We start from the raw sequence: 12,588 nt of genomic DNA on the forward strand, positions 1-12,588 counted from the left end.
ATTGCTGCTCATTGATTGTAAAAGGGGCACAAGCAATGGTGAAATATATTGTGCTCACCTGGTACTGTAATGGGGGAGAGGTCAGGCAGAACCTCGACCAAATTTTCAAAGGTGCTGCCTCGAGGCCTGTCTCATAGAAGAGTGGTTGTTCTGGGCTCTCTTGCATTGGTTTCATGGTCTGAAGAAGTTTTGCTCAAAGGGTCAGTATTGCTGTTGTCTAGTGAAGAGTGTGTCCCTGTGTCTTTGATACAGTGTGTAATGCTTTCTTCAATAAGGGGAGTGTACATCCCCAATGTGCGTAGGGTAGTGCACAAATCTTTGCTTGGATGCAGGGCTTCATCAGTACCTGCCACAAACAATTTAGCTTTGTCAAATGGCAGGTCCTCTACTTTGGCCTGGAGATCCTTAGGGACTCCCACTGCTTGCAACCAAGATGAACGTATCATTACCACAGACGTCGCGGTGGACCTCGGTTTCTGCAGCATCCAGGGCCATTTGCAGTGTCATATGGGATATAGTGTGACCCTCCTTAACGACTGCCTTGAGGACAGGTCTTTTATCCTCTTCAATATTGTGCATGAGTTCTGTTAATTTCGTGTAATTGTCAAAATCATGATTTGCAAGCAGTGCTGTATAGTTAGCTATGTGTAGCTGGAGGGTTGATGAAGAGTACACTTTTCTCCAAAACTCATCCAGGCATTTGTGGTCCTTGTCCTGTGTGTTGTGTTGTGTGTTCTTGAACCTTTGATTAGCAGCATCAACCTCTAAGGAGTATGGTTGATGGTGTAGGAAGGTAAAGTCCATGCTTTTAGATGGAACAAAATACTTCATCTCGCCCTTTTACTACTTGGAGGGGCCGTGGCTGGTGTTTGCCATACTTCATCGGCTGCCCCGAAGATTGTTTTGTCTAGAGGTAGTGCAATTTTGGATTTTGCAGAGGGCTGTAGATTCTTTAGGCATTTGTGCTGTTTCTCCTGAACTCTGATAAAACTACCTCCTGACTGGTAGCCATTCTTTTAAATAAGTCCTGGAATTGCTTGGTATCATCAGTAGCTGTTGGGTCATTTGGAATAACCACTTCATCAGGAGTGGAGTATGAATTATCATTGGGTGCCTTGTCAGATTGGTGGACGGTTGGGTAGTCCTCAATCTGTCCTTCCTCTAGATCTGTGCCCTCAGATTTGCCACCACTCCTAAAAGCATCTCAATGGTGGAACATACTATAAAAACAACGAGCAGTCCTGTGGCACCTGGAACTCTAACACACACACACACACACACACACACACACACACTCTCACTTTCACTCTCACTCTCACTCTCACTCTCACTCGAAATCCATGAAATATTTGTTAGTCTCTGAGGCTGTCCACACTGTAGAGCTATTTCGAGATATCGGAAGTATCCCAAAATATCTATTCCGCATATATTGAAGCAGCCTGTTATTTTGAAATAGATTTCAAAATAATGGGCAGCTTATTCCAACATCCTGGTAACCTTTGTTCCACGAGGATTAAGGAGTATTTCAAAATAGTCAGCACCAAATTTGTGTATAGACAGCACCAAATTTCAAAATAAATCTTTTGAAATAAGATATACAAATGTCATAGTTTATTTCAAGGTAAAGGTGTTGTCTGACACATCCTACGATACCACAGGAATACTCATTGTTTTTGAAGTTACAGATTAACATGGCTACCCCTCTGAGACTCTGGAACATACTATGTTATGTTTAAAACATCTCTTTGGATCACAGACTGCTTGATAAAATAGAAGTTTTATTCAAAGTACACTAGATGCTACATAGGTTGTACAAGGTAAAAACCTTATCTTCTGGTGTTTGTTGGTCTTGTAATAAAATAAAGCTATGCTATGGGTCTGTCCAACAGTCAAGCAGCTTTGAAAGGAGTTAAAGAGTTAAAATGATGCTTGACTTTAGCAGGCAGGCCTATGCTGAAAATTATATTTTAAGATGCTTACCCACTAAGTTTGATTTAACTCCACCACAGAAATTTTTGTTGTTGAGGGCTCCCATACCCCCCCCCCCCCAAAGACAAACCGAATTTTTAGGTTACTGGCATGCCCTAATCTCCAGGCATAACATAGGTTTTACTGTATTACTATAAAAGTCACCACACATCATCTGTAATGTCTATGTAATTTTGTTTTGTTTTATACTTACGCACATTTGACAAGTTGTAAAACTAATTTTACTGGAGATCATACAGGTGGCACAGTATTAAGAAACATATACAAATAACCTATTAACACTTTATGTGATTTTTAAATTGATTTTTGTGAAGAAAAATAACAAAGAAAAATCAATGCTGAATATTGACTATAAATTATAACCACATCAATCAGAACAATATAATCATGAGACGTTTAGAAGTAAATTAGTGTAATAGTTACTTTGCAAAATGCCATTTAAATGAACTGAACATCCCATTGATTTTAATGGAATTTTACACAGTATATTTTATCAAAAATTTTACATAGAGATTAGTACATGTATTTTACCATGTGCTAAGGTATATCATATAATATAAACCAATTAACAAAAAGTACAATTGAAGTGCAAGGGAATTTGACGGACTAGATTCTAATACATAAAATGAAATACAAAGTTCTTTACATGTCTTCACAGTTATTTTGCTGTTGATATGATACATAGAATAAGAAGACACTGTTTTACGGCTAAGATAGAAAAGAATCTAAGCACCATATAGAGAATTAAGTTTCAATCTTCACTCTAATAATTTGCTTTTAAAAAGGAATGGTCAAACTTTTGGCATTAAGATAAGCTTAATTAGCTGAAAATAAAACAATAGTTAGATATTTTAAAAGACAATTACATTATTAAAATGAATTTACACTTGCACTTCCAAGAATAAAATTATATGTGGTATTGGAAGAAAGGGCTACTTACCAAATTGGCCATGTAGATTGTAAGCAGACCTCTCCTATAAGCAGAAATTATCAGATTAGTGAATAAGACATACATCAATATTATATCACCCATCATGCTGAAAAAATACAGTATAATATCACAATGCAACAAAAATATAAAGCTTTCCTAGAAATCTCTAGAAGATACTTTTAGTTGACTTATACAAGTTCAAGCATTATGCATGGCAGAAAAAAAAAGACACTTCAGAGAAACTATGCCAGTGGCACCCTGTTCAGAAACACTGATCTAGTGGCAACTGCTTCTAATTCTTATTGATTAGTCAGTAATAAAGTTTTAACAAAATTTACAACTGATTTCTTGGTCTAATTCAATGGCTCCCAGCCTTTTCTGATAGAGGACCACACACATTCCAGCAATGTCTCCTCAGACCAGGCTCTGGTATAGTTGCTACCATTTCCTTTCCTGTTATTTTCTACTTAATTTCTGTGTTTTGTCCTTTTAATCTTTTTTTTCCCCCACTTGAATTTCTAAGGGTGTTTGCTCCTCTTTTGTAGCACACTCTTCTCCATGCCACATTTGATTACAAGCCATTTCGGATAGGGAAATATGCTGGCAGTTCCATAAGTTTGAACATATATGCCACTGCAGCAGAGGACAGATGACTCCATATGTGGGCTGTTACACATGTCTGCAGCCCTGTACATGTGAGCTATTCGTAGGACATTTTGCATTTGAAATTATGGTGGGAGCAAGAATAGAAGTTTCTTTCAAGATGCAACCCACTGGTTTACCAATTTAAGAGCATATTTGCACCCTCTGTGAAAAGGCAGATACAGGGTTATGCAATTTTCACTAGCCCCACTGTGTTTATACCCACACCAAACCTATGCCATGGTAAATGCTAGTCAGTATTTCCATCCCTTGTTGATTTTAATCACATCTTGCAGTATTTTCTATTTTTATATTTTCCATAATGCTCCTGATGCTAGAATCTAGAGATTACATTAGAAACTCAGTCTCTGAAAGTAAAAAAGAAAAAGAAAAAAAATCAGTGTACATGCACAGTAGAGCCTTCTTAGATTCAATAGAGCCATCTTAGATTCTAGCAGCTAAATTTGCTAAATTTTTGCCCTAAGGGCTTCAGGAGCTGAACAGGATTTTTTTTCTGAAGTTTCTCCACCTGACTTGCTGTAGTGCTGGCCACCAGAAAAGAATAAGACACACCCTCTCTCCCCTGTATTCCCAATGCTTCCTCCTTCTCGTACCTGAGCAAGATGAGGTAGAGGCAAAGAAAGGAGTCTGAGAGGTGATCAGGGCAATGAACAAGGAATGTTGCGTAGGTGCAGGGACAAAAGGGTCTGTAATAATTAGACCACACACTCTTTCAGAACCTAGAATAAAACTCTAGGGGTATGTCTACACTAGCTCGTTAGTTCGAGCTAGGTAGGCAAATGAGGACAACCGGAGTTGCAAATGAAGCCCGGGATTTAAATATCCCGGACTTCATTTGCATGTTCCCGGGCGCCGCCATTTTTAAATCCCCTTAGTCCGAACTACATGTGGCACGGAGTAGGTAGTTCGAATTAGAGATCCTACAAACCTCTTGATGTATATTTATAAGACTACAGTCTTTAATTAAACTGTTTATATACCTGTGACGGAACGGGCTGGGTCTAGGCTCCAGTGAGGGCATCCGCTCAGGGCAAATTGCTCAAAAACACACAGGTAAGGGGTTACAGAACCCAATCTCACCTATCCCCAACGGGTTCTTCCGGTCCTCAAAAAATGAGGTTTACAGGATCTTCCGAAAAAGGCTTTTCTTTTTGAAAGAACCGCGTCGAGACCGCGGTTTCACTTTCAAAATAGCGTTTGTCGAAAGAACAGTGACATGATTATGCAAATGAAGCATGAGAAATTCAAATCCCAGCTTCATTTGCAATTGCGATATGTCTAATTTACAACTCTGTCAAAAGAGGAGTGTAGTTTAGATGTACCCTGGATAAGGGAAAAGGAAAGCCCTTATTGCTGAAAATATAAAAGCACCTCCTTTTTCAGGGCCTAAGGATAGCTTGGGGAAAGTTTCTGTCCATTTTGCTTTGACATGACAAACTGGATTTATCTTTCACAGCATCAAAGATCTTGCTACAAACCCCAACTTATACCACTATTACTTTAAGGAGCATCTCTGCCACAGAAGATAAGCTTCTCTCCCCTTTGGACAATTTAAATGAATAGTTTTGTTATAGCTCCAGAAACTGCTTCAAAATTGTTTCATTTCACTAAGGTGTTGAAGAATCCTCTGAGCACCAGAAATGCTAGCAGCATCCATTTGAAAACAATACTGTAAGATACACAATTCAGGTGCCCTGCTTCTTATTTTTAGCCTTTTCCGTGTTGAGACACACATGGCAGCCAGACGCTCTTATATAGGTTACCCCTAACTATTGCTCTAAGGCACAATCAAATTGAAAAAGCAGAAGTAGCAGCACTAACCAGCAGAAAAACCCTGGCTGGCAATTGGTCATTATCCTGCCTGTCAGAGCAAATGAGGAGGAACCCAGAGTTGCACAATTATAAACTAAGCCACATGTTTTGTAAGAGAATATACCCTTGGATATCATTATTATATAAACTGTGCAACCTTGTATTCTGCTGATGTTTCTGCTGGGTACCAAATGAAAAAATAAATGCTTTTGGAACATTATCCTGATGTGGGTTTGTATTTAGGATGAGCATAAAAGAACCCTTCAAAATAATAAGGGGGTAGGAAGCAGCCCCATGTAGGGATAGACTGGATGCCTCACCAAAACAAGGGCACCCATGGGTTGATGAGTTTCGGGCGAAGTCAATGTGGTTGGGACAGAGACGTTTCCAGGTTGATGATGAGAGTGAACAAAGTATGTCTCAGATTCAGGGGAAGGACTATGTAGCTAAATATGCAGAGCAGAACAGCTGTGTGGTTAGTCTTTCTAGAATGCAGAAGATGGCAGTTAAGCTCCCATCTCTAGACACTGCGGACACTTGTAATCGATCCGGAAGCTTAACATCTGATTCCATGTGGAAGCAGAGGTTGGAGGTGAAAGGACAAGAGATTTGTGAGTCTACATCTTATTGTAGCTACCCCACTGATTGGGGGGAGAGGGAGAATTCCATGACCATTGTGAGCAAGGGAGAGACACCCAGCCAGCCCTTTGTCTTTATTAAGTCATCGACTTTAGGTTTTGAGCCCACAGGGCAAGGGGGAAGGAAAGAACTTGCTTTGGCAAAGGAAAATTGTAGTTTAACTCTGAAGAGCCAAAACTACAGTAGTGTGGAGCCAAAGATGTGGCATGAGAGAAAGTACTGTCAATGTACACTGGATATGAATTTGTTCCTATTACTCATGTTAACTTTTGTAACCAATGTGCTGTTACACAAAACTGTAAAAATGTACAATGTGCATGCTGTTTTGGAAAAACTATTGAACCTGAGAAGAAATGTACCAAAAGACAGACTGTATGTTAAAGGACCTTGTGATGTTGATATTTCATGGTTAATGACTGTAACTGGTCTTGGAACTTCTTACAGGACAGAGAAAATTCCAGCCATAATGTACTGTGTGGAAAGGGAAACTAAGGCATACCCCCATTATGTTTTCATGGCTAAGGGCCAAGATGCCTACATTATGGAGGACGAGAATATCTACATTAACACAATGTTAACTGGAGTTCAGAGAGTTGTCAGAGCTGGCATGGATAAATTTATTATTTTCCTTAGCTCTGGACAAGATCACATGACACATGAGGCTCATGCTGCAAAAGCGGATCCAATTGGCAGTGGTTCTTACCAAGTTTTACCTTGGATTTATAAAACAATGCAAGGACATGGTTGTCACTATGACAGACCTTACAATGAGGAAGCCTATTGTAGGCGAACCTGGTTTTCATACACTTGTCCAGTTATGTATTCTTGTTTCTAATATTGGATTAGAACCCGTACTAACACAGAGCCAAAACATGGGGAGGCCTGTGATGCCCTCAGTGATGTTACTGGCATCACTTCCTGCATCAGTTTTGCATAGGGGGTGTCAGGTTACTGGATTTTAAGGGGATCAGACAGGTCACTGCTATACCCAAGGGGGCGAGGGTGCCCCAAAGTCTGTACAAAGGGGGCCACGTGAGATGTCAAATGAAAACTTATGTTCTACTGATTTTATGTATGTTATTCATGTACTTAGGTGATATCTGTATGTGGAGTTATAAATATGTACTCTGTGTTGATGCTGGAAGATTCTCTGTCAGACAGAGCAATGGGCCAGGAATGTTCAGTCAGTGACTATACTAATTAGCAAGGCTTTCGGGACAAAGTTCTCAGGGTATGTCTACACTTGCAGCCTATTTCGGAATAGGGCTGCAAATGTAGGCATTCGGAATTGCAAATCAAGCCCGGGATTTAAATATCCCGGGCTTGATTTGCATCTTCCCAGCTGGGTGCCATTTTTTGAAATTTACAAGCCTGGAATCACTGCCCGTGTCTACATGCGGCAGTGAAACGGGCATTCGAAATAAAGCCCTATTTTGAACTACCTGTTATTCCTCCTGCAATGAGGTTTAACAGGTAGTTCGAAATAGGGCTTTATTTCGAATGCCCGTTTCACTACCACATGTAGACATAGGCAGTTATTCCAGGCTTGTAAATTTCAAAAATGGCGCCCGGTCGGGAAGATGCAAATCAAGCACGGGATATTTAAATCCCGGGCTTGATTTGCAATTCCGAATGCCTACGTTTGCAGCCCTATTCTGAAATAGGCATACCCTCAGAGAGGCCAATACATATCTGAGGAATGTGTCTGGGACCTGCAAACCAGCCAATATCATGACTGCTGATATGGGATACTGGGATAGGTCACTGGGCCACATGACCTGCTCCAGCTTGGAAGATACCAGGGATGGATATAAAATGCCATGAGGCAGACTCCATCTTCCCTTCAATTCTGCCACTGGTTCCAGATACAGCCTTGCAAGGAACAGCAATCCAGGAAGAAGTGTTGGCCCATCTTGACACAGGATGTACACCAGAGACCTTTAAGAGAGCAGTTTGTAACATCTCTGCTAAGAGCCTGCATCAAGAACTTGGTGATTTGATGCACATAATGTATTTTCCTTAACAGCCTTATGCTCATGCTTTTTTTTCTTTTATTAATAAATCTTTAGATTTTAGATTCTAAAAGATTGGCTCAGCGTGCTCTTGTGGGGAAGATCCAAAGTGTAAATTGACCGGGGATTTGTGGCTGGGTCTTTGGGACTGGAAAGACCCATTTGGGGTAGGTGAGATTGGGTTCAATAACCCCTCTCCTGTGTGTTAGGCTCGGGATGATTGTGGCACAGGGAGAGCTGGGGTGTCTGAAGGGTTTTGCTCGTGAGGCTTCCTGCTGGTCAGATTGGCAGCTGAAGCGCTCAGTGTGACTGGTTTGTGGCCTATTTGGGAAGGGTCTCCAGTCAGAGACTATAGGGAGCCCTGAGTTTGAGCAATTCGCCCAGAGCAGATGCTCTCAGCAGTGCCCAGACCCGGCCAAGTCCATCACACCCCACCAACCGAGCAGAGGAATAGCTTCTCTGCTTTTAGGGCCCTGGGCTCAGGTCTCCCTACCACCTCCAGTGAGTCATCAGGGCCTGGAAGCAGCAGCCTCGCAGAAGGGGGTTCAGAGTGATTGTTCTCCAAGTTAGACTTACCAAGGTAGGCTAGAGACTTAGGAAGGGAAATTGGGCCGGGATGAAGTGGCCTGGAGACAGTGTGCTCACAGTGATGTGTTATAAAAACTGTGTGTGCGTCTGTCGTGACTTGGGCTTATCGGGGGGGAGAGGACGCACAAAATATAGTGATAAAAGTAACATTACAGGACATTTCAGACCCAATCCCCATCCCCTTCCACAGAGCCAGCCTCCCCCCGCTGCTCTAACCCAGTCCCCCTCCCTTTCCCCAAAGCCAGGCACACACACACACACAGCCCGCTCTAATCCAATTCCTCTCCTCCTCCGCCCCCCAACCTAATGCCCGGGTCCTGGAGCCGCCGTTACTGCCATACGCATCTCCCTAAAGCTGCTGGGGTGCGTACATGAGCAGCCCGCCTTGAACATGTGCTGGCTGGGATGCTATGCACACCCCCACCCCAACCCAATCCCCCTTTCCTTCCCTTCCTTCCCCTCCCCTTCCCCAGAGCCAGGCACCTCCCCCTCGTACTCCCTGTAACCTTATGCCGCCACTACTGCTGCCGCTGCTACCACCACGCACATCTCTCACCAGGCACTGGGCATGTGCGCTGAGCAGCTGGCCTTGAGCATGTGCTGGCTGGGGCACGTGCGCAGAACAGCCCAACCATGAACTCGCGCTGAAATGCAGCGCAGAGTGGCCCGGCCGTGAGAAGGCACTGGGGCACCTTAAGTTAGAGCGGCCGGGCTGAGCGATATTTGCAGGAGCCGCATTTTTTTAATCAAAGAGCCAGAGTTAGCTTCTGGGCTGGGAGCTGACACCGCTGCAGCTCCGCCTTTTAAATGTATTAAGAGCCAGGAGACTCTTAATACATTTAAAAGGCTGAAGCACAGTGTGGGGGACCCAGTTCAAGCCAGGAATCAGCTGTCCCAGCTCATGCTGATCCCCCCTCTGCGCTTCTTCTTTTTAAATGTATTAAGAGCTGGCAGGCTCTTAATACATTTAAAAAGCAGAGGCACAGAGTCTGACACTGGGCTCAAGCTGGGAATCAAATGTTTCCTAGCTCACACTCAGTCCCCACTACCCCTCTACCACGCCTGCCCCCAGTTCCCCAAAGCACCAGCTCCTGCTCCCCCCACTTGCTGTCTCTAATAGAGGCAGCAAGGGGGGAGAAGTGACTAGTCAAGGGACTAGTTGACTAGTCGCTTATATCCTTATCACAATCTTCCTGTTTATGCATAAACATCCATTGTTTTATGGAAAGCATATACTCGATAAAACATTGATCAAAAAGTAAGCTTTAAAGTTTAAAAATATCACGGTATTAAACTTTTTTCATATCTGAGACGCTCTGAAATGAAAATAAGTTATCAATTGTGTGATGCTGGGAGACCAAATATCTCTGCTACCATTTTATAGTTACCTGAAAATACGTTTTTATCTGTTTTAATCTCTCAGCAACTCATTTCTTTTTCTCAACTAGTAAACTTGTCAATTGTCTACCAGTGTTACCTTTGGAGTGAGATCTGTAATGAAAATCAACCTAAGTGAGAGACTGGTTTCTTGCAAGTGGGTATAACCTGAATACTATGTGATTTTTGGTATGTGACCAATTGCCACAAAGGCAAGCTTGCCTTGGTGGCAATAGACTGGAGTGTCTAAATGGTCTGTGCCTCCACTATAGGTCAGACTTTGGGAGCTCACATTTGGTACTGGGTTGGTGAAATTCAATTACAGAACATGCTTCCAGTTGGGGTATCTGTCCAGAGGATGTGAGCCACTCAAGACAGTGTGACAAACTCTATTTAATTTTCCAGTGAATGGGGGTATTTCAATGTGTTTACTTTGAGTTACAAAAATCAAAAACAAGTGCTCATATCAGGATTTGACTACCCTTTATTGGAACCAGGAAGCTTTTGATACAAAGATAATAGTAATGTGAAACATATTCAATCTAGGCAAAGTTCTGTTTTAGCAATGGTTAAAATGCCATTGACTTCAATTACAGTACAATCAGATCCTCAATGTCTACATGCTGAAATACCATTTTTGCAACAATCAGGGAATATTTTGCTGTCCAATTCTGAAAACTCTTATGAGAAGTCTTTTTTGTACCACCTGAACAAGTTTCAGGCATAAAATTGATGGCATACTATCTTTTGTAGTGTTGTTGTAGCCATGTAGGTCTCAAGATCTGAGAGTCACAAGATGGGTGAGAGAATATATTTTATTGGACCATCATCAGTTGGTGGAAAAGAGAGAGATTATTTAAGGGTACTGTCAGAATATTTTTTCTATAAAGTTCTTACTTGATTACTCCCTTGAAGCTGAGCCTACAGGTTGAACCTCTCCAATACGACACTCTTTGGTCCGGCAGCATCTGCAGGTATGTGTACACTATAGAGTTTTGTCGGAAAAATGTCTGTTTTTCTGACAAAACCTGAGTTACATCCACACTGCAATCATGTTCTTCCAAAGTAAATCAAAAGAACAGAGAGGTTTTTCCAGCCTTGGTAATCCTTTTTCTACAACGAAGAAGCCTTTTTCCGAAAAAGCTCTTTCGAAAAAAGGCGTGTGTGGATGGGGAAGAGGGAGTTCTTTTGAAAGAAGAGGAAAGAGGAAAAAGCACAGGTGCCCTGGTGGCTACTCCGTCCATAATAATTACAACTTAAATGCGAGATAGCATCCATTCAGCGTGGATGCTATCTTCCGAAAAAGCAGATCACTTTTTCGATGCACTTTTGTGTGTGGACGCTCTCTTTCGGAAGAAGCTTTTTCAGACTAAAGGTTTTTTTCCGAAAAAAGGTTCTTCCGAAAGAAGCCTGCAGTCTAGACATAGCCTGAGATCCTATCAAGAATGTGGCCAAGTTTCCTTACGGTCCCAATAAAGTTTGTTTACAGCCACGAGTCCTGGCTATCAGTTTACTCTGCTGTTATTTAGCTTTAATTTACCCCTAAATGTCTTCTAACATTCCAATAAGCAGTGGAAATGTTGGTAATGATGCCAAACAATACTGACCTCCTGTGGTCCAGCAAATTCTCTGATTCGTAACCAATCAGGTCCGAAGGCTACCAGACTAGAGAAGTTTAACCTGTACACTGTTTGTTTCAGCCAGAATACAAACCCATAGGTGCAGGAACTGTGTCTTAAAGAAATACTCAACTTGAAATCTAATCCATTAGAAAAAATAGTTAACTAGAATTATTTTATTTTACCGGTCTTGCATTCTATCATTTTTATTCTAAAAAGTTGTTGTTTGAAAAATGAATACAGACAGTAAAAACAGACTAAACAAAATAAAACAGTGAAGTATATACAAATTGAATGAAGATTTTTCTCATCTCTTCAAATTACAGTTAATAACAAGAATTACTCTTAATGATTGATAATACATTTTCAAAGTGACGTGTGATTTAAACTAACTGTGCCTCTGTATGTGCTGTGTACAATCTATGTATATACAACACTTTTAAGGTTCATTATTATCATGCTTGAAATAAAGGAAACCTAATCTCAGAACAGTTTATCTTTAGTGGATTTTGTTTCTCCACATATAGATTCCACAAATGTGAAGCAACGAAGGAGAAGCTATTACCCAATTCTAGTATTTCAGAAAAAAATTATTTTTAAGAGTGAATTACCCAGGTTTTATTTAAAACTGTAGTTGAATTTAGTAGTGATCAAGAAGCAAGAATTTATAGCACTATTAAACAAAGCATGATGCAAGCATTGCTATTTAACTCTGTAACTACACCTCAATCTGAAACTGCAAAATCCTTATTATTCTAGTCTTGAATTTCTCCTGAGTAAAAACTGCTAATCACATCTCACTGAGTAGTGGTTCTGAGATGTGCACAAATGAGTACTAAAATTAGACAAACCAACTTATTTTCTCTTATGACCTATGTCAGGATTTGAACTACATATGGCTTTAATATACTGTAGTTTACCTTCCTGATGAATATAGATTCAGCAATTTTCCCATGAA

At 41.2% G+C, this 12,588-nt stretch overlaps 1 protein-coding gene across 2 annotated transcripts in view; it reads right to left on the reverse strand.

Moving 5' to 3' along the window:
- Nucleotides 1–12,588, reverse strand: part of TMEM135 (transmembrane protein 135) — a 351,254-nt gene that overhangs the window by 281,168 nt on the left and 57,498 nt on the right. For both annotated transcript variants that reach the window (XM_075919397.2, XM_075919396.2), the window contains exon 4: nt 2,930–2,963. In XM_075919397.2, coding sequence (XP_075775512.2) covers nt 2,930–2,963 — 34 coding nt within the window. The remainder of the gene's footprint in view (nt 1–2,929; nt 2,964–12,588) is intronic.

Source organism: Pelodiscus sinensis, chromosome 1 (assembly GCF_052426305.1).
Source record: "Pelodiscus sinensis isolate ZL-2025 chromosome 1, ASM5242630v1, whole genome shotgun sequence".
Taxonomy (NCBI): domain Eukaryota; kingdom Metazoa; phylum Chordata; order Testudines; family Trionychidae; genus Pelodiscus; species Pelodiscus sinensis.